The sequence below is a fragment of the Eucyclogobius newberryi genome, unplaced genomic scaffold, assembly GCF_026437365.1.
Source record: "Eucyclogobius newberryi isolate DKJ021-1_F unplaced genomic scaffold, fEucNew1.0.hap1 SCAF_3, whole genome shotgun sequence".
In the NCBI taxonomy this organism is placed as follows: domain Eukaryota; kingdom Metazoa; phylum Chordata; class Actinopteri; order Gobiiformes; family Gobiidae; genus Eucyclogobius; species Eucyclogobius newberryi.
Genome location: NW_027315945.1, coordinates 18,470,316 through 18,493,239, shown reverse-complemented (window position 1 = coordinate 18,493,239; position 22,924 = coordinate 18,470,316). Strand labels below are relative to the sequence as shown.

The window sequence follows — 22,924 nt, the reverse complement described above, 5'->3', positions numbered from 1 at the left end:
AAAACATAAAAATGTGGTAATTTGAGAGATTTTGCGGTTTTCCCATAGGGATAACATGGGAGGTTTCTGTCATCGCTACGACTACGCCGTAAAAATTTAGGCATTTTTGTGATTGGCTTTTGTGATCGGGACGGCAAAATAGAATTTTGGGTAAAGTTTAGACAATTTTGGTAAAACTAATTTTTGACCTTCAATGTTAATTTAAAGGTCACTCTGTAGGGGGCGCTATCGCGGCCATTTCAATTTTGTCAGCCTAAACTGGTCCAAACTAGAAAGTTTAACAACTGATTCAAATTTGGTCCTAATCGGACTGGTTTTGATCAAATGGGAGCAATTTTTAGATCTGCAATATTCCAAAATAAGTTGTCCAACTTTGCGGCTGTGCCGCACACAGACCGTTAAAGGTATCTTAAAAAATTGAATAACTTTAGATGCCCCACTTGTCCAGAGGACGTACGCCGATTTTGAAGTCGGTGGGCAAAACGCCCTAGGAGGAGTTCGTCAAAGTTTGACGTGAACAAAATGACTAACACAGCGTATTTTCATTTTCAAAGGAAGATGGCGGCCATAGGGTAAGTCTGGGGGCGTGGCCACAATGTTTTTTTTTGTTCGTCCTCACGAGAGGAATGCGTGTCCCGAATTTTGTAGCTTTACGCCAAAGTTGACCTCGGGGCGTCTCCCATAGGCGCAATGTATTTTGACTTTTGTCGGTGGCGCTGTCGCGCCATTTTTTAACGAAAAAAAAAATGGCCCAGAAAAAATCAAATTTTTCGCCGATTCTGAATTTTGGGCAAAGTTTGGTGAGTTTTTGAGCATGTTCAGGGGGTCAAATTAGAGATCAAAAAGCAGAAGAACAAGAAAAATAAAAATAATAATATTTTTAGCAAAAACAATATAGCCGTTTCCACTATAACAACAAATTATACATCGTTTGAAAGCTCTAAGCCTTCCCCATGCCGCCATGGGGTGGAATCATCATTACGAGCGCTTACGCGCTGGTCACTCCCCATTCCGTCGGGATGCCCCGCCCACTCCCCATAGACTTCCATTGATTTGAGCAGATACAAGCATGGCCCATGCCTGCGGCATGGATTCTCGCGTACAGGACGATGCCAGGAGGGTTTTTGGAGGAATGCAGCGCTTCGCGCTGCTGTTGTCAACAATTTGTGAATGGGCGTAGCCCATTCACAAATTGTTGACTATTTCTGTCATAGCAGGAGTAAGTATGCATGATCCATGCCTTCGGCATGGGCTAGTTCACTGTACTTGCCAGGGGCGACGGGGCACCAAACATGCGGGCTGCGCCCGCATGTTTGGTCAGACAGTTGCAACGCTGCCTTCGGCAGCGTTGCGGGAGCAATAGGCCCTCTGCCCTGCTGGGGCTCGGGCCTAATAATATTCCGATGCGAAAACAATGTTTCCCATTTTCCAAATATCATAAACTATACATCGCGCTTTCCTACCTCATGGTGTGGGTCCCTGGTCACTGAAGGGTACTTTCGTTAATTTTGAGTGGGCTCCGCCCACTTTGTGTTTTTGGCCCTCTATACAGTAATAATGTTCAATTTTTGCATTACATGCTTATATGCACGGAACATGCAAGAGATGGGGAACGTATTCGTGAGCTACTTAGCGCAAATGAGTGCTTTATATGGAGCGGTCGTCATCCCAATTTAAAGTGCTCGTTTAGTGCGTACTTTTGCACGGGCTTCGCCCGTTTACAACGGTAAAGTTCCATTTTCCTACTACTAATTAGTATGCACGGGGCGTGCGTGAGTGAAGGAGTGCTCGATTTCGTGCGCACTGCGTGCGCACTTTCGCAGCCGTGCTTCGCACGGCCTTACAAGATTAATAGGCCTCTCGCCAGCTTGTGGCGCTCGGGCCTAATAATAAGAAAAAGAATAGGAAAGAAATATAAATGCCCCAATCAGCTATGTATCATTTGTTGTTTCACCTCATTATTTCATATGCAACATCTGTGTGTCACTAACTAGACGGCCACATAGTGATTGCTGCTCTACAAATCACATCATTATTAGCGTGTTTATCACAACATTAGCCATGGTCAGGCGTCGGGCACAGTTTGACTTCTCGCTTGTGTTTGTGCTTGATATTAATGATGACATAGCAGTGTTGGGCAGAGATCAGGCAGCTTTCAGCAGTGGGGCGTCTCTGTCCTCTATGAATAGATGATAGAGCCGCTTCTGGGACTTATCTCACTGCTCTGTCATCAACAGTGTCGCCCCGGCCACACAGCATACTCACGTTCGGATGCCCTCACGCACACACACTCCCCACACATTCCCGGGATGTAAATGCCCCCAGCCTTTATACACGGGCCAGTCCGTAACGCAGCTTTATGGCTCGACAACTGATCTGCCATTCTACGTTGATTTGATCTGTCAATTTGCTTATGTCGTTTATGTGGTTCCATAAAGAGGTGTGTATTTTTTATGACGTTGTTGTTTCAAATGTTTCCACACTTATTTGACCTTTTCCCCTTGCTTATGCAAAAGGGATATCAGAATAACTGCAGCTAAATTTGTCTAAACCTTAATTTTTTCCATGGTATGCCACAATCTTGGACTGTCACAAAGCAACCTCTCATTGGTGTTTCTTCTTAAGTATATAAGTCTTAAGTATCTTTGTATTGTTCCTGTAAATCTGTAAGGCACAAGAATAATGTAGTCTAAAATAGACATGTCGGTATGCCTCTCTATCTCTGTCTTCATACTCTCCCGCCCACACATGAAGGCAGCCTGGGTCACCCATGTGCATTTACCACAGCACACAGGAAAATACCCTCTGGTGTAAGGGAAGTCCCGGCTCGCTTCTCCACCTCATCCTGGGACGATTACACGCTTGGCAAACTGGGATTTAGACTTCCTCCCACACTGAGGAGAAATTAGCATGTGCACATCAGTGCCAAGTCTCTGTATGTTCAAAGTTATCAGCCCATTACTTAAAAAAATTATTATACCCCAATTTGTTCCCATTTTATAACTTTTTTTGTCTTCTCCGTGCTTTTGATGACCCCTTATTTTCCTTTACGGCTGGCATGGAAACTTGCTGCTCTTCCAGCGCTGGATAGTCCTGTAGTCCACTGGCTAAGAATTGACAGACCTCCTTATTTTGATACAAATAGCCTTTGACAGAGTGAAGATTATGATATTACAACATTATTACATCTGTGTAGTCTTTAGCGCCCGGACGGGAACAGAGGACATCTCTGGGCCCCTCTTTTTGCTTTCTCTCAGGCAAAGTTGGCCTAATGTAGGACTTGGAAAAAGTAGTTCAAATTGCCAGCCAAGACGAACCACTGTGAGAAGTGAATTTACACTAGGCACGAGAACACGGATCGGTAGCTGTTTTGGTTTGTCAGTGGGTTTGGACAGCAGCGTGGAGTTATTAGTGGGGAGGACTGTGTGCGTGTTTGTGAAGCACATCATCCCCTCAACCACACTCAAATACAGTCAAATATGTTTGGACAGTCAGCGTTGTTTTTCAGTTTGTCAGCTGTGCACGATGGGATGTTGGAGAGCTCCAACGATGGGATGGAAAACAATGCACAATTTATTTATACTGAGTAAACCTTCAAGTGATATTGAGACACAAGAGAGTAAACTCATGTATGACTTACAGTCCCTAGAGACCAAACTGATCAAAATTACAATTCACCTCACATGATTATGAACCATTGTGAAAAATGGGTCAAAAGGTCAATTGGGTAAAGGGTTTAGTTTAAGGGATTGTACTTATGTGGGTTGTGCTGGTGGGAGAATGGGAGCTCCATGACTCTTGGTGATGCTTTTGCAAACCCATTTTACTCCAGTTCAAGTAGGAGTACTAGCCAAATGTCAAAATCAGACCCCGGCTTATCTACGCCATGGTGTTATTGACAAGTTTGGCCCGACGAGGAATCTACGCTTTGATTCGTTTTGGTCTGTGTACATCTAAAATAAACCATCTCCAAGGGACTCCTCACTGTGCTGAGTGTTTCATATTGTCTTGTAGCTGTTGAGCCTGAGAATCCCAGTCTCTGTCTCAACCTGCACTCTTTCAGGACAGCGAGGTGTCGGAAGAGCTTTCATGTTTTCCCATCAGCCAACAGAAATGCAGAGACATCAAATGAGATATAGACCAGAGCAGATGTACTTGAAGACAGCGTTTGAGAAGAGATGGCTATATGACAGAGAACACACAGGGGAGCAGTGAGGCAGCGATCCACAAAGATAAGAAGTGACAGTGAGAGAAGTCCAGCTTGGATGGAATATTGGCTTTAGTCCTGGGACCAGTTCAAAGCATTAGGATGTAGAAGTGGGACTGGGGTTAGCTCTTAACTACTCAGCCTGGCCATTAACCTCCTCTAAAAGCTCGATCTTTTTCCCCTCAGCCCTTGCCTATCCGACCTCACACTCTTTTAAATTGCCCTGTTGCTGCTGTGAGCAATAATAAATAAGGCTCCATCTCCTTTTTCCATTTTGGCTACATTAGATATATTAAGTAAGTTTAGTTGTCTCAGTTTATCTAAAACATACATATTTTTTTAACCAGCGTTCATCACTTTGCCCTTCTCTTGTTATGATTTTTTTTTTCCCCCATTTTTTTTTAGTCCATGTCTCACTGACCTTCCTATGTGAACCAACTGCTAATTGACAGCCAGTCATAACAACTCACCTTCTCTGTCCTGGGCTGTAACACACCCCACTCCGAAAGCATAACCATGGCACATTCTTTTCAATTGGCCCCTTTTGGAAACCCGATCCCCTCCAGATCAGTAGCAGCTGAATTTGCTCCCCTCCTCAATCGGTTTTGGCAAAATTGGCGTGAAAACTTGAGATAAAATCACAAGCATAGGAATTCTATTAGAGCCGAGAAACAAATGGTGCCATTGACCGGAGGCAGTGTCCGAGACCCCGCCTTGAACTCTGGGATAGAGTGTCAGATTCAGGTGAGAAGGACTCAGAGGTGCCCTGAGAGGACCAGAGGGTCACACACCCATGGGACTAGTAAAAGCAGGGCAAACCAGGCCAACTACTACTTAGACTTTGTGGGGAGAGAAAGCCTAGAATCTCCTGGTCTGAAAAAGTGAAAAGAGGAAACAGACTTTGCCTCACACCTGAATAAGCACGATTCCACCTACACAAACAGGTGAGCGGCAGTATTAGGTTTACTCTTTGTAACTTGGACAGGGCACTGTGTTAAGTTCTGGATCATAGACAGTCCAAATATTGTACCCAGGGGCTAATGGGAGTTCTCAAACAGAAGTGAGGCCTGCTGGCTCCTTGGACTGGGACTGAAAAAATACCACTCTCCCTTGAAGAACCTGTTCAGTGAACGAGAAATTTCCCACTTATAGTATCGTTAACATTTAGGGCTTATGTTATGCTTATGGAGCTTATGATTTTGTTATGATCACTATTCATTTTTGTATTTTTAGTTTTTTATTTTGCAAGATCATAAGATCATGTAAGATCATAATTTGTAGTATGCAAGTTGTTTCCCCTAAAGTGATAATGGATTCCATTTGAATCCATACCAGATTTGGGAGGGATATATTTACAAAAAAGGAAAAGTGGCAAAGGGATGATACTGTGATTACGATTTTCATACTTCACTTGGCACACGTATGAAAATCAGTCATGAAATCATTCTTTTATGTCATGTGTTTTACTTTTTTTCCTCAAATGAGCTGTTTCAGTACCATAAATCAAATATATTTCTATGTTTGTATGTTGTTGCTTCAGGCTAAATCTTGCCCCTGAAATTTGATAGAGCTTTTTGTCCCTTATGAAGCCCGAGCAGTGATAGACCATCACAAATGAGTGCCATGAATCCACTCGAGGCCTAATGCATTATAGCAGCTCAGATGGTTTGGATAATCAAGAGGTGCACTTGAATGTACATGTCACCTGTTTCAGTTTTCAGTTTGGAACTCATCCAGTGCTTTTAGATATTAAGCGATGAATCATGTTAAAACACTTCTCATGCTCCAGCACTTGGACGCATCTTCAGCTAAAATCAATTTCTGATAATCCCGCTGTACTTGGAGCCAGACCCAAACCTGAAAAATGTGTGCGATGATGAGTGTGTTTTGGAGTTAAAAGCACTACAGGTGTTCCTCCTTTGTTAAGCTGCTTCTGAATCCTCCCTTTACAGCCAAGCAATCATGTTCTTGACACCTGACATTGTTTTTCAAGTTTTAGGTCCTCTACATCCTTGTTTGGCAAGTATACAGCTAATACCCCAAGAGCGTGTCTGGATCTTTTGCACCACCATCTAATCTTGGTAATGCATTGTGCAGCTTGTTCCATGTAGCCCTGGTTTACCAAGCATCCAAAACAAGCCTGATCAGGGGACAGGGGGTCTTGCATCACTCTTCTCTGAGGACTGAACATGCAGCACTCAGACCTGGGAGCACATCCAAAGAGAAATTAAAAGAAGATTACTCCAATTCTCTTCTAATTTCTTCTCTGTAAATAGATAGTGAGCCAAGATTGTTCCCTGCATCACAATGTTTTTTTAAATTGTGAGTGCTTTATTAACTTTTGGATGTTAAAGTGTGTGTTTCTCTTCACTCTTACACTCTACTTGCCTCGTATCAGCAGTGAAGTGAGTGGTCTGACTCTGGGGACTGGGCTGACCTCGGCCGCATCACTCAGTAAAACTCTCAGACCACCTGAGCCAAAAAAAAAAAACCTGCAAAATGCAAGTACCACATTACATTACTTACAGGTAATAGCTAAATCTCTGAGGCTTGGTTAATTCTCACTTCATCTACTTCGTCTTCATCTACCAACGCAAAACATAAAATCTTTGAGTAGCCTAGTTTTGTGAATGTAATCATTTTCACAATGCCCAAATTGTAATCACGCGCCAATAGATCTGCATCACAGTTAATACACGCAAGCCACATTGTACATGCACTAATGAGCACTGAATTCCTTTAAGTCATCAAGCTCGCAACCATTAGTGCAATTTCTGACTGTCATTAGCTGTTGAACAAGACCTTAACCTGCTATTGTACTTTATTATAGTCATTGTGCCAAATCCCAGACAGGGACAGTAGCTCCAGAGACAAACATTTTCAGGCCTCACTGTTACCACCAGCCCATCTCCTTCACAGCCCCTGGCACATCTAAACACTAGAAATTCAATGAGACTGTTGCCCCCATACACACTCCCTTAACTATATCGGGACAGTGACAGCTAATATGAGCCAGTTGTTTATGTCTTCATCCTCATGGAAAATAAAGAAAGAGAGAAGACAAGGAAATGCGATGATACTATAGTGGGATTATACTGGCCAGAGTCACTGCAATTAGCACAGACCCCAGGGTGCTTCTGTCTTTCATTCACTAAACGTCGACCATGTCTTATAATTACACCTTTTCCACATCTGGCCTTCATCTTCCTGTCTTTGGAGTCAACAAGTGCTCTGAAATATTAGCCGCTTGTACAGTATGTCTGCTTTTGCAGTGATGTAGTTGACCACATATCAAAGTTTTTCATTGTAATAGCTAATCATACATTAATAAGCAATGTTTATTCTGGCAAGTCTCCTCTTCTAGTGTTGTTTACCTCATAACTAATAATTACTTTATCCTTTTTAATTTGGAAACAAAAGTGTATTTGACTGGCGCCAACGTGCTAATGTTGGACGAGAAAGTCTGTGTATAATTTTTGAATACTTGCGTCATGACTCTTAAGGCACTTTATGGTGTTTGTTTTCAAAAACACAGTCGCAGTGTTAATCTAGAAATTGTCTCTTGGCGTCTTTGAACATTTCCTGTGCTAAAAACAAGACTGCATCACTTTGGTAATACAAACAGTGCATGTTATTGTAGTGATGTGGGCTAATCCGTGTCCTCACGCTCACCCCTAACCCCACATAGTTTTATAGGAGAATCTGATTCAGGAGTTTGGTTGACAGTGGTGGATCTGTGGAAGAAATATGTCTCCTGTCGAGGATGAGGGCGCGGTCTGAGGCTTTTCAATGGGTCTTGATTGCCACAGATTGGGCTCAGGGCACAGTGGGTTTGGCGAAGTTGTCTGACGGCATGGAGTCAAGCTGCATAGGAAACCAACTGAACCTTGAAGTACGTATTATGGCAGAGGCAGATTATCAAAATATCTATAATATTGTGAAGACTGTTTTGAAGATATGTAAAATGTGAATATCAAGTATATTGTTTATAGTAAAAAGGCAGAATCTTGTCATTAGGATACGCCATAAAATATTGAGTTAATACACAGCCAGCTACAGAGAGTGCACACTTTAGCTAATGGCTCAATGAAAACAGTTTAAATGTAGTGTAGAGTAATACTATAACCAAGCACTACTAAGGTAATAGGCTTAACATTTGCACACTCCATATCAGGTTTTAAATTAAGGCATTTCTTGAAATTAGATTATTTTTTTGTTTAATCTTTTGCTGCATGCATTTAAATTGGTGCACTATAACTTTAGAGAATGTTTTGTTTGCTCTTCAAAACCATATTGGTATTTATTCAAGCTTTGTTTCAAAAGTAGAGTGTAACTGTTTTCAATTTATTATGAGAATTTGTAAGCAAACTGATGTCGTGTGCAGGCGTTGAGCGAAGACATTTTAAAGCAGATCTTTTTGACCAGAGGCTGCAGAAGACTGTAGTCCCTCACATGGACAACATTAACTCACTGTTTTCACAATTTTTCTTTTCATTCTCAGCCATTATCATTTGCATCTTTTGTTTATGAGCCAGAGCTTTCCCAAACCATAAACCAGCTGAAAAGTGATGAACACCATCATCCTCTTGATTTTGAGTCTGTCCATGTGTTTCTTGTGTCTGTTTTTATCTGCCCTTTCTCTCGCTCTCGAAGTTAGGTCTGTCTAAATCCTGTGTTCTTGATTTTCTTTGTTTTATTAAATGTAGATTTTGGATCAGACATCTTCCCACTGACCCACTGCTTCAGGAATGTCAACACTAAGAAATCGGAGCCATCACCTGGATGTTTTCTTTTCTTTCATTTACATGGAATTAGCAAAGCCCTGCAAAAACTAAGAATAGAGAAGAAATTGTGTGCAGCTCACTGGTTTCCTAAACATAGCATAGGAGTTAAAATTGGACCAGGAGGAAAATCCGGATTTGGAATATACAGGATATGCTTCAATTATTATTGTCTTTTTCGTAAATTGTTAGGGGTGTGTCGGAAAAGAAATAAAAAACAAAACCTGTGCCGCAATTTATGACTGAGAGAAATTATTTTTATTTGTATTTCATAAGCTAACCGAGCAAGTAAAAAGAACACAAGTAGCACATAACATCCAACCAAACAAAATCCCTGCACATACAAAACAAAACAATTCCCAATTTTTCCACATTTTTTTCCATTTTTTGAATGTCAGTTATAATTTTGGTCCAGTTATCAATTATCTGAGCAGTTTGCTTCTTCCATTTTTCTGTAATGGCCGTTTTTTCTGCCACCAGAAATATACTCTAAATGTATCCATTGACGGTTATCAAGTGTTTAGAGGCCTAAGAACATAATAATTAAAAATAATAATTATTTTATTTATTATCTTTTAATAACTGATATAAAACATGGTCAGACCAATTGAAGACCACAGTCTTGCAGTCTGGTTCAGAACTCTGAAGGCTAGAGGAGCTAGTTAAACTGCGCCTACTCCGAACCCTGTAGATTTTAAAGTACAGTTGACAGTCGCAGAGGCACTCTGCCTCCATTTACCGAGCTCCAGGTCGCGACCTTCCCCTGCTCCTTTGTTGTGGTTCAGTTAAAGTGCATAGCAGGTTGCCTTTGTTATTTAAACAAAGTTCAATGTATTAAATGACTGCCTTTGATGTCCTTTTTTGCTTTGTGACTGCTGTTACGGCTTACAAAGAATGGTGACTTCATATTATAAATGTCTTCCCCCCTCTGTATGCCGCAAGAAAATAAAAACCTCTTTATGGCATTTAGTTAAGTATTGGTGTTATTATTTGGGATTAAGATGAGGAATTACTGCATTGAAGTTTCCTTGCATGTGCACAAAAGCACAGAGTCCTGCTATCAAGTTTATGGTTCTGGTAAACAATTGTGGGTAGCGCAGCAGGGACCTAACCTGTAAACTCTGATGGAGTCAAGATACAGAAGTTAATTTCCATGCAGGCATCCTGCAGCAAGTAGCTAAGTGAATGCTTTGTCACATAGATTTAGGATTATGACTTCCCATGTAATTCAATGGGAATTCTACTGGTTTACAACAGAATGCATGGGAAAATAGTGATAAACATGAAACATTCAAGCACATGAAATGTGTGGGAACATTATCAGCACTAACTCTGGCCTCAGCCATATCTGTTATAACACATTATAATGAGAATAAACAACTCCATCGATCATCGTGATTATTAAAGTCAAAACAAAGCCCTCACTTATTTTTATTGGACGTCTTACAACCAAACTGAACACTGTCCCCATATACGTGTCACCTGCTCACACCCCTCCTCTCTTGTTACCAATGATGTCATTTCCTGTTCTGTCACACAGCCATCTCTCTGTGTATACACTACCCAATTTAACATTTACAAACTTTTCACTCTCACTAATCATTCCCAAAGTTACCCCTTCTGTACAGTGTGGTTTCTCGTTTATATGTCCCACCTCAGGCCGGTAGCCAAGATTTAAGCCATTTTTATTGTAATTTTTCCTTTCATGTTGGTATAGCGTTTGCCCTCCACCGACTACACCAATTCTCCCAGTTCTCCCTGGAGCCGCCTGTGCTTCATAAAATGACTGGATGCAAACCTCATTGAGTAAACCTGCTTGCTAAAATGAGCTGTTTAAAGTAATACTTGACACCTCTGTTACTGACTTCACATTTATCATATTCCTTCTTGTCAACTACCAAGGGCCTCCTCATCATCTTAAAACATGTTCCCTGATCTCTGAACCTCAATTGCAGCCTACTTTTCATTCATCTGGAACCAATCGAGAGCATATGGGATGTTGTCATGTTGGACCGGCGGCCAGCACTGTAAAGCGGGTGGCATTCGGGTGAAGTGACATTTGCTTCCGCATATTAGCCCCATTTTGGCCAAGCTGTTTCTGAGTTGCACTGACAGAAACAGGGGTCAGAGGTCATACAGATGCACTAACTGTGATTGGCAAAACTGGAGACATACTTTTGGGATTATGCTATACCAATTTAGAAGTTTGGGAGCATTAACTTGACATCCAATCTTGTTATTTGTGCAGTGCAAAGAATATTTTTCAAGTTGGCCAATTTACAGTAAGACAATAATACTTTAAAAAAATAAAGGTTTCATTGAACAATTATACATATATATGCCCAATACTATTGGGTTTTGCCTTTTGCTTTTAGATATATACTGAACAACGTAAGTCACAAACTTGTGTTTTGACCAAAACACAAGGTTCAGAGGTCGTACCGATGCACTCAAACATGATTGGCCAACAGGAGACTTATCCTTTCACACTATGGGGATTATCAATTATTTTCCTGACAAAGTTCAGCCTTGGAACGCTGGCCTCTAAGGGGATGATCTCATGATTGGCAGGACGGGGTGTGGGGTGTACAATAATCGTGCACATTCGAGATCACGATCAGTAAAGTCCAACTCAAGATTGCACTGGGATCTGCAACCTGCGCTTCACCCTGATCATTATATAATACAAAACACAGTAATGTTTGGAAAGAGGGATTTCAGCTGGAAACTTGGGCCTTTAGCCGCTCCTTGTGTCCATATGCTGAATTTATTTTCCTCTCTCAATGAGTAAATTTGTATAGAATTTACAGTGTTTTTTTGTGCATACGTGTCATCTGATATTGACAGCAAGTATTTAGAAATTATGTATATGAACCAGGAAAATATCTTGTAAAAATGCATGAGTGAAACCTTTATTTATTTTCTTTAGCCAAGACCTAGCTTGTATAGCGTAGTTGTTTTTGTTAAGTAATGGCCATCTTAGATAAAACTAAGCGGAGAGTTGCAGTAGCCATTTGTTTGGTTAAGATCAATCCTGGGAAAGTCCTATTCCTGTGTGGCTTATATGTTAAATACTCTGATTACATCTGCTGATTCAAGCTTCAAGAACAACTGTCTCCTTTCTCTTCATGCCCCTGATTGTGTTCCCTATTATCCCATATTCCACTTGTGAGCACATCTAAATATAGACCTAAAATGTGCTTAGGGGGCAATCTCTTGTAGTGGTGGTTATGGAGAAGACAGGGTATTTGCTGTAATTGTAAATGTATGTGTACGGTTAAAGCTTTGGGAAGGCACACAAAGGAGCGTAAAGAGAATCTGGCAGTTTGTGTCTTGGCTCTGCTGCCGTATGTGGCCCTTTAGCGTGGGATGGTCCTCACATGGGCCTTTTGTTCAGCTAAATGCACTACTTCATAATGTAGAAAGGAGTGGTTGGAGTATCCGAAAGTGTAGCCAGGAAAGAGTATTTTATTTTTGATTTGAAAGAAAACATGGAAACAAATAAACGTTTGATTTGGAGCGGTCAGACATCGTTATTTTTTGTATTTATGTTACCAGACAAAACATTATTATTTTGTTATTGCGGTCTTGAAACCAAGTGTGTAACTTTTAAATGATTACTCAATATTCAGATGTTTCAGCTTCTTGTGTATAAGTGATAGTTTGAAGATATTTAGCATTTAAATTATTTGTTTATTGCTGTGGCAACAGTGCTAGAGTTTTATCACTCTGAAACCCTTAAATATATACAGTAGTTTAAAAACTACCCCTTGAACAGCAGTTTTTTCAGAAAGTAACTCAAGTAAAATATAAGTAATTACCCACCTCTGGAAATAGGCCAATGCCAGAACTGCTTAACACAACACACATGGAGACACACAAGTCCAGCTCGGCTCCCTCTCCTCTCGTCTTTCGATACTTGGAAAATCTTACATTTCTGTAGAAAAGAACGAAGTGCACACATCCTGTCCTCATTAGACCAGAGAACAGAGAAGGATCTGGCAAAGGCCAATCCTATGGAAGCCCTCTGCATTCAGACCCGGCCCAAAAGAACTGAACAGGCATACTGCTGCGTTTTTTATGATTCTTGTTCTTAGCCTTTGATGACACTGTTTAGAATAGGAAATATCTAATAAGTCAAGTATTCTGTGTAATGTGCTGCCAGTGGCTTTAGTATCCGCCTGGAGGTCCTGAAACACTATCGGCACCACAGCAATAATATACATTTAAAATCCGAGCAAGCGGGAGCAATGTAAAGAAGGAAAGGGGCAGCTGAATGAACACGGAGTAATAGCAACCATGTGCAGAACAGTGTGTGTGTGTGTGTGTGTGTGTGTGTGTGTGTGCGCGGACTATACGGTACTGGGGGAGGCTGGACAGGACACACCTTGAGAGCTGAAAATCCTTCTGTATGACTCTCCGGTTTCACTATTTATCATCATCATGTTGCAAATGCAGCAGTAGCTAATTGGAACTGATTTTGCACCAATTAAGGTGGATGGGGAACGCAAAGAATGGCCCCAGTAATGGGCTAAACGTGTTGAACTTGTTATTTGTGGCAATGATGAATAATTATGTCGTAGCTTTTCTCCATAAGCTATGTCTTCTCTGGAAATTTGTCCGTGCATGACTTTGCTTCTGTGTTTCACTTTATAATGGAGCTGGTCATTCAGTAATCCAGATTTATCTATGCACCTTGGTGAAAGTCTACACTGTGGTCTCTAATTCTTATTATTGAATTGACTCCATGGCACATTTCTGTGCAATAGGATCTGGAAACGGTGTTTTTGTTTAGTTCTTCCAGAAGTTCCCAGCTTTTCTTCATTTTAAACAGTCGCTCGTATCATTTACTAGGTACCATTTAGTTTTATATGTTTGTCTCATTTGTTCCCTGTGGGAGCTAGCCACGGCTTCTTTATAATCTCAGGGATGGCATGCTTTTGGTAGCTGGATAAAGATGCCAGTTTTCATTGTTGCTTGAAACACACGAACCTACTCCACCGTGATTTATTTCAGCTGTCACTGAAAGCTTTTTATTGCCACAGAGGCTGGAAGTCTTCTGACATCCCAAGCATAAAATCTCTGCTCCTACACAATGCCACAGTTGCGGTACATAACAATTCGATTTGTTGGAGTACGGGACTTTTTAATAAAGCATGCCAATAATGCAAGAAGTACAACATGATCGTACTGCCTCAGAGAAAGTCCCTCAGCATGCCTTTAATGTCTCTGTAGCCATCCAGAGTCCATTTGTTCATGGTTTCAATCACGCAAGCCATTTGGTCCATGCCCTTACTTAAAGTCAGATTGTAGATAATAACAATAAATAAAAAAGCTACTTTTCACAATAATGTGCCACATTATTATATACTCTTGGTCTTTGACTGCTGTTGTTACTGCTTCAGAAGAACTAAGCCTCCAAATCTACTGTGTATTACAATGTATTACAGTGTGTAAATGTACCGTTAAATTCAAACACCTAAATGTGTGTTTTCTTTCAGGTGCGTCGACACGAGAAGAAGCTCCGCAGTCGAGATCCCTCTGCAGGTGTGGAGGCCTCGTGCCGTCATAGCGGCACAGGGCAGGACAGTGGTTTTGGCAGTGACAGTGCCCGCATTCGTATTGTACAAATCGAGCAACAGAGTGGAGCCAGCCACCACTGCATCGCCCGGCAATCCCACATGTCCACCATTACCAAAAACCTCAGTTTCATCCCCTTTGACATCTTCCTCACTGCCAGCAGACTGTCAGTCATGACCTACGCTTGCTCGAGTCCCCCATCAGCAGATGCACCCAGCACGCCTGAGAAGAAGGAGCATGCTGATAAAGTAAATACTTATATAAAAACAGCATTGTAGGCCAGAATCACATGACCAAGCAACTTAAACTTTATAAAGATTTACTTTTCTGTATTATTGGACATGACAATAACTAAACCGACATCGAGAAATTTTAGCCGGTGTGACATTTGTATAAATATTTCTGAGGTTTTAGTCAATTAGGGGTGGCAGAGGTTGTTGTGTCCTTTGGCAAAACTCTTAACCCACATTGGCCAGTATGAAAGTGGTGTGTGCGTGAATGGTTGGTGGCGGTCTGCACATATTATTAATTTGTCTAGATTTAATATATTCCTTCTACACTTGTCTCTTATGTTTTTTTTTTGTTTTTTAGATGGGCAAGAGTGCCCTGAACCAGCCTGAAGTGCAATCAGTCTCTCCTCCAATTTCTCTGTCTCCCACTCCGGATCCCCCTTTGGCAGCCACCCAGGGGTCTCTGGCAGGGCTAACAGCTGAGGACATACTGAATAGTAACATGTCTCAACCAGCCTCAACACTGATGAGGGGCAGCCTGCTCTCACTGGAAGGTCTTCCCACCCCCAGCCGTTCCTCAGCCCGCCAGGCCCTGGGGGTGACTATAGTAAGGCAACCAGGGCGCAGAGGGCCTGGGGACCAGCTTCTAGAGCCCCTCCTGTACCTCCAGCTGATGCAGCCCTCTGTCCTGCTCAGCTGCCATCACAGAAAGCAGAGAATAGAGCTGTCTGTGTTTGATGTGGCCTTAAGAGGAGTGGCATCAGACTACAAGTGCCTGGGTAAGATCCATTGTATTGTTCTAGTTGTCAAGTAAACAATGTGTAACAAATTTCCCTATACATTATTTTAGACCTTAACTGCTACATGTGAATCTCAGGTTATCTTTTGTAACTACATGTTCTCACTGTGCTTCTCTTCGCAGACCTGGGGAAAACACTGCCGGAATCACTAGATTACAATGTGTCCTGGCTGCAGACAGTAGCCGGTGAGGTGGACAGTAAAACAGGCATCCCTCCTCCACTGCTCTGTCTCCAGCTCAAAGACTTCCTCAATGGACCAGGTGGGAAACATGCACACGAAACACACTGTTCAGCAGTCACGCTAGCATGCTACTACAAAAAAGTAAAAAAGTACATGTATTGACTTTTTGGTTTTGTAAACATTTGAATGCAATACTAGTATTACTGATAGCATTGTGGGGGCTAGAACTTGTTACCCACTGCTACTATTTCCTCCCCAGTGCCTATTCCCATGTTCTTTTTTGGCCTTGCGATTGATTTGGTGTGGTTATGTAATTTCTCTTAATATTAATACTCTGTCACTGTTTCTCAAACTGTGGTACGCGGGCTCCTTCAGGTGGTACGTGGATCCTTCTGCAATTCAAATATTTGGTGAAGATAAAGTACATTTAATCCACATTTGTATTTTTTGGGGGTTTTTGTTGTTTAGAACTAGCAAAGAATTTAAGTAGTCCTATTTTAGACCACTTTTAGCCATGATTTAGACCTTGAACAGTCCCCTTATGGACCTTGTTACCTGGTTTAGATCTAGCGTTCAGTATTCTTCAAGTGTTCTAGTTTTCACTTTCTGTGAAAAGATTGACAACCACTGCTCTATGTTATGTTGGATTGTATTTCTACGCAATCAGAACAACCCATTATCTGCCACTTGTTAATTCCATGCATTCCCAACAATGTCAATACATATTAATTGTTTGTTTATCTTTTGAATGATGTGATTGCCATATGAGTAATTTTAAGTTGTTGACCTTAAGGTGTGGATGACATCTTAACCATACTAACCATCAGTGAATAAAAGCATGCGTGGGTTTGGCGTGTATGAATGCGTGCTACTGCCTTGTTCCTCTGAGGGATTTATGAATAGTGTGTGTAGGCAGGACATCCTTCTGACATCTCCCTAAGCACAGCTGGCCAGATGCTGTAGATGCACTCGGACATGCATTTATTTTAGCCACATGTAAACGGCACGGATGGACCCATACTGTGCATGCATGCATAACAGAGAATGTAGGTGTTGATGTTTTAGGGAAGCATACAGTTACTCGCCTACATACATCCCGTCTTCCTGCTGTCAGCAAAAGTTCTCAGAAAGCACAATGGAGCTCTCTTCCTGTAGGAGTTGTGAGTACAGGGGCCTTTTAGCTGTACGGTAACTAGGGCCTTAGATGCATTATCTGAACTGTAGTCACATAGTTGTTGCGCTGGGACAAAGGTATCCAATTTGACATTGATTGGTTTACGGAATCCCAGTTTTTAAGTTTTTATATGTCATTTTCAGTCATAGATTCACCTATCTCATACGTTGCCTTGGTGGTGGGAGAAAGAGTGGGTTTGACACACAAAAAAAAAGACTCCTAAGTAACGGTTGAAAAATAATGTAGACTCGCCTACGTACTATACATCCGCCTTCTGCTGTCAGTAAAAGTCCTCTGCGTCTTAACACAATGCAGCCTTCTGTACAGCCCCCTTCACACTCGCACTTTACTAATGCCCATCTATCCCCGAGCGGAGTCCCGATAAAGGAAGTGGTCATGTTAGAGCAAGCGTGACCTTTCCCAAGACTAAAACTACATCAACATTTCCGTTGGTTTAACCTATGCTAAATATCTCTGATGGGATTAACTCTGTACATATGATGAAAGTTTTCTTCAATGCTTGGTGAAGTTTGCCTAAGGTCCCATTGGATCACTGTGAGGAAAAAGTTTGGTACGAAACAATAATGTTAAAAATGCTTTCACCAATTTGCTCTTTCAATGTATATTCAATACGGCACTTATCGGGTGTGAAACATGCGGATCACTAAAAGGTGCTCCAACTTCACTCCAATAAAACAAATGACTTTTTGTCTCAAAGAGGCCAGCATTTGCTCTGTGACATAGAACAGTGTTTCCTGACCAGGGAGACAGGAAATGGGTAGAAAATTTAAAAACATGAACTGTAATTATTGATTATCTTGATTATTATTATCAAACATTTTATTTGGTATAAATTTTACATCGTTAAGGACGTTTTGAAGGATGCTGAACATCAGTGGTATTAAAATAAGAAAAAAATATCAATCTACAATATGCAATATAGATATAGATAGATTTATTTGGTTATTATCCTAGTTAGGGGTTAGTCAGAGTGTGAAACTTGAGACAAAAAGAGCAACTAACCATTTGGCTGTCTGAGGTATGCTTGCTGCAGTAATTGTTGTTCAAACAAGATGTTCCTTTACCTCAATAAACAGTGTGCACCATCACAGAATGCTCCTTTCATGGTGCTTCGATCTAGATATTTGTAGATCTATTAAACGTTCCATGTTCTAGTTGTATTATGCTGATATACTTTTATTTACTTGACATGCTAATAAATATACTTTTACTGCAGCTATTACAATGCCCAGATCTGCTTAATTTGTTTTAGTAGGCCAACTTTATTCCTAATGAGTCACATTCATTGTCTTCACCTGCGTGTGCAAAAACAGATACAAATTACAGCCTCCCCAGATGAGTCAGATGGGATCCAGGCATAGGGTTTACCCCCAGGTTCAACTTTGGAAACAACTAGAATTGGCCGCAAATGCTACTGATTCCCTTTGATTCATATAGAATAGTGTTCCGTTCTCTCCAGTGGTCAGCCTTCAGTGGTCAGCCGTATTTGTTTAGAACACATTGTTAATCACTAGACTCCAACAAAAGTAATATGTAGTTTCAGATATGGTCTGTACATCTGTTAGTGAATACAGCTAACTTGATTGCATTTTGTTTACTTAGACTACATATTCAATTCTTGCGTCCAGGAATCAGACAAAAGTGAAGCTATAGCCCCAGAATGAACAGTGTGATGTGTCAATGATTCACATCCATGCTCCTGTCTGATCATGATTTGGATTTATTTTTTCCTGGTTTTATATTTTGTTGTTGTATGCCTTAAAATAATGACAGAGCAGCTGTAAGTTAAGTTAATGGTTTGTCAGGACGAATACTGTGTTGTTCTTCTGCTGCTGTCGTGTTCAGTTGAGCATTTTAAACAAGCGATTCCTTTGTTTCTTCTGAGATGCATCAGAAAGGTCAGATGTAACTGAAATTCAGTTAAAAAAAACAGTGTGGTAACAAAAGCTTAATGCAAATATCTTTTGACAAATTACCTTGTGTGGTTGTAGGACTGAGAACGCCTTCAGTGAGCTGAGCTTGTTTATAATATTTGTCCTGTTCAGCTTGCGACTTATTCCACTAGGAAACAAAATACATGTTATGATTATTGACCATAAAGTTTGCAATGCATGGCTCTAAAGTCATATTAAACTAATTTTAGAGTAAACCTACTCTTTGTATCAGCACAGCAGTGTTGAGCTCTCTCTTGACTTGAGGGCATGTCCCATCGGGAAGGGGCCCCTGGGAAGACCCAGGACACGCTGGAGGGACAATGCCTCTCAGCTGGCCTGGGATGCCCCTGGAGGAGCTGGAGGACTTGTCTGTGGAATGGGATTTCTGGGAGTCCCTGCTTAGACTGCTGCCCCCGCGACCCAGCCCCGGATAAGCGGAAGAAGATGGATGAATGGGATATCGTAAAACACATAGTTTGAAGACGTACAACTACAGTAGATGGCGGTAAATGCGTCATTAAAAGTAACAGAAGAAGAAGATAAAACAGTGCTTGTAGTTTGCAACTCGTGAATGTATTATTTGTTGTTGTTGTTGTTGTTGTTGTTGTGGTGGTTGTGTTGCTTTTAATGGCGGCTGGCAGCCAACCGAATAGGTGCATTTACCACCACCTTCTGTAGTTGTACGTCATCACGTGTTGTACGTGTTTTACGCTATACTATAAAAAAAAAAAAAAGAGAGAGAACAAGAGAGGAGAGAGAGAAAGATGAATGAGAGTTGTTATTGTTGTTGTGGTGTTACTTTTAATGGCGGTTGGCAGCCAGCTGAAAAGGTGTATTTACCGCTTACTGTAGTTGAAGTCTGAGACCTAGAGAAGTACACCTTCAGTAGGTGGCGGTAATGTAACACTTCCCAACCGCCATAAAACACCAAAGAAGAAGAAGAAAGTAATGTACAACTACAACAACATAAGCTACAGAAGAACAATAAAGTCTGAAATCTAAGACGTAGAACTATAGTGGGTGGGGGTAATGTAACACTTGGACCGGTCACCCGCCCCTCCCCCTGCACAGCTGCATGCTCCCTCTTCCACAGCTGGACAATGCCCTGCATCTGTTCCTCTTCGCTTATCTGCCCCGGACCATCAGCTCCCCACTTCGCCTGGACTCACCCATCCCCCCAGCACACGGTCCCCCTGCCAACCACTGACTGTCACAGCAGCACAGGTGAGGAGTGAGCTGAAGAGGATTAAAGTGAGGAAGGCAGCAGGACCTGATGGCATCAGCCCCAGGCTCCTTAAGTCCTGCGCAGATGAACTGTGTGGAGTTATGGAGCATGTCTTCAACATGAGCCTGAAGCTGAGGGTGGTACCACAGGTCTGGAAGACCTCCTGTCTGGTACCTTTGCCTAAGACACCGCGCCCCAAAGACCTCAACAGCTTCAGGCCAGTGGCTCTCACGTCCCACCTGATGAAGACACTGGAGCGGCTAGTCCTGGACCACCTCCGCTCCACCGTGAGCTCAGCCATGGACCCGCTGCAGTTTGCATATCGGTCTGGCATCGGAGTGGAGGACGCCGTCATCTCCCTGCTGCACCGCTCTCTCTCTCACCTGGAAAAGCCTGGCAGCTCTGTGAGGATTCTGTTCTTCGATCTTTCCAGCGCCTTCAACACCATCCAGCCGCTGCTCCTGAGGGACAAGCTGGAGACGGCTGGTGTGGAGTATGACCTGGCAGAGTGGATCCTGGACTACCTCACAGACCGACCCCAGTTTGTGAGAGCCCGGAACTGTGTGTCTGACACTCGGACCTGCAGTGTGGGGGCGCCCCAGGGCACTGTCCTCGCGCCCTTTCTCTTCACCCTTTACACTGCAGACTTCAGACATGACACGGACAGCTGTGTCCTGCAGAAGTTCTCTGACGACTCTGCCATCATCGGACTCATCACGGACGACGATGACGCGGAGTACAGAGGACTGGCGCAGGACTTTGTGGACTGATGTCAGCGGAACCACCTCCTCATCAACGCGGGGAAGACCAAGGAGATGGTGGTGGATTTCCGCAGACGCCACCCCACTGCCCCCTCACCAGTGAACATCCAGGGACGGGACATTGAGAGAGTGGACTCATACAAGTACCTGGGTGTTCATCTGAACCACAAACTGGACTGGACTCACAACACAGACGCACTGTACAGGAAGAGCCAGAGTCGGCTCTACCTCCTGAGGAGACTCAGGTCTTTTGGAGTGACAGGGCCACTCCTGAAGACCTTCTACGACTCTGTGGTGGCATCAGCCCTCCTGTAGGTGTGGCCTGCTGGAGCAGCAGCATCACAGAGAGGGAGAGGAAGAGGCTGGACAGAGTCATCAAGAAGTCCAGCTCCGTCCTGGGCTGTGCTCTGGACTCGGTGCAGGAGGTGGGGGACAGGAGGGTCCTGGCTAGATTCACATCTATGCTGGACCATGAGTGTCACCCCCTGCAGGACACTCTGTCCACTCTGGAGAGCAGCTTCAGTGAGAGACTGATCCACCCTCGCTGTGTGAGGGAAAGGTTCCGTAGGTCTTTCCTTCCTGCTGCTGTCAGACTTTATAACAAAAACTGTTAGTACTGAACACTCGCAATACTGACCTAACCATGTGCAATTCTGTCATATGTGCAATTGCTGTTGGAATTCATGTGCAATTCATGTGCAATTACTGTGAAATTCATGTGCAATCTATGTGCTGTCGTGACACATATTCATGTGCAATTACTGTCGTGATCACATGCAATGGTATTTATGTATTTATTTATTCATTTGTCTATGGGAGTTTTTATTTATTTATAGGAGATCTTCTACTGAAAGTGTTTTTCAGACTTCCTATAAGTGATCTATTCTTCTGTATCTGCCTCTGTATCTACCTGCGTTGCACCAATGAAATTTCCCCATGTGGGACAATAAAGGAATATCTTATCTTATCTTATCTTATAAAACACTGCCATAAAACATTGCCATAAAACACCAAAGGAGAAGAAGAAGAGTTTGGACTTTAAACAGGCGCTAATTCTTCATAATTTGGAACTTCATAAACGTGTACATATTTCATTTGAGTGCTCACGATTCTGTCAGTAGCCTTTCCTCATTTTGCTGAGATCACGTCAAATACGCAGCGTGCGTCCGCTGTAAACACTTTGATGGCGCTGAATGAAAACATCTTTTTTCAATGTGCTAAGTTTTTTTCTAGAACTAGCCAGCACAACTTGAATATGAGATCTAGCAATGCAAAATAAATACTGCCGTTGAAATTGGACCATGGCTTTAAGGTTTCATCCCTTGTGTTCTTGTTAGTGTTTTATACAAGCTGTTATTAATTAGGCTCATTACTACAGCTGCCTCACGGTGCAGGGGCCGAAGCTCCTGCATCCAGCTCTGGCCTGACTGCTCTGCCATTGCTCAGCCTGGGTTAAAAAGAGAAGCATTGGGCTGTGCCCCAGATGGGCAGTCCAAGCAGGCCTGGTTTTAATCCATGCAAAGATACACACATTCACCCCATCCTCCCTTGGAAGTGATTTTGAAGTGCTGTGGTTGAAAGTTGACGAGCACATGGCTCATGTAAACACAAATGCATTTACACGCATTATACTGTAGTTCTTAAGAAATGTAATTAGCCCATAAAACTCAAGTCATTCGGCTCAAGTCAAGTCACAAGTCAAGTCTTTGTGGTCAAGTAAGTCTCAAGTCATGAAAATTGTAACTCGAGTCTGACTCAAGTCAAGTCATGCGACTTGAGTCTCCCACCTCTGATTAGTAGGCCCGAGCGCCACACAAGCTGAGCTGGTAAGAGGCCTATTAGCTCCGTAAAGCTGTGAAAATCAAGTCCGTGAAAGTGTGCGCAAAATTGAGTGCGAAGCGCTTCTAAACACCCACTAACGCACTCGTTCTTTATGCACATCCTGTGCATACCAATAAGTAGGGGGAAATTCAAACATTATTACCCCCACAAGTTTGAGATTATTTCTACGTGATCTGGACTCCAAATCC

The 22,924-nt window shown here is 42.3% G+C and overlaps 1 protein-coding gene across 4 annotated transcripts in view; it reads left to right on the top strand.

Moving 5' to 3' along the window:
* LOC140374668 (intermembrane lipid transfer protein VPS13B-like) overlaps window positions 1–22,924 on the top strand; it is a 285,793-nt gene that overhangs the window by 170,363 nt on the left and 92,506 nt on the right. For all 4 annotated transcript variants that reach the window (XM_072461641.1, XM_072461642.1, XM_072461644.1 and 1 more), the window contains exons 35-37: window positions 14,490–14,816; window positions 15,160–15,577; window positions 15,721–15,858. In XM_072461641.1, the coding sequence (XP_072317742.1) occupies window positions 14,490–14,816; window positions 15,160–15,577; window positions 15,721–15,858 (883 nt within the window). The remainder of the gene's footprint in view (window positions 1–14,489; window positions 14,817–15,159; window positions 15,578–15,720; window positions 15,859–22,924) is intronic.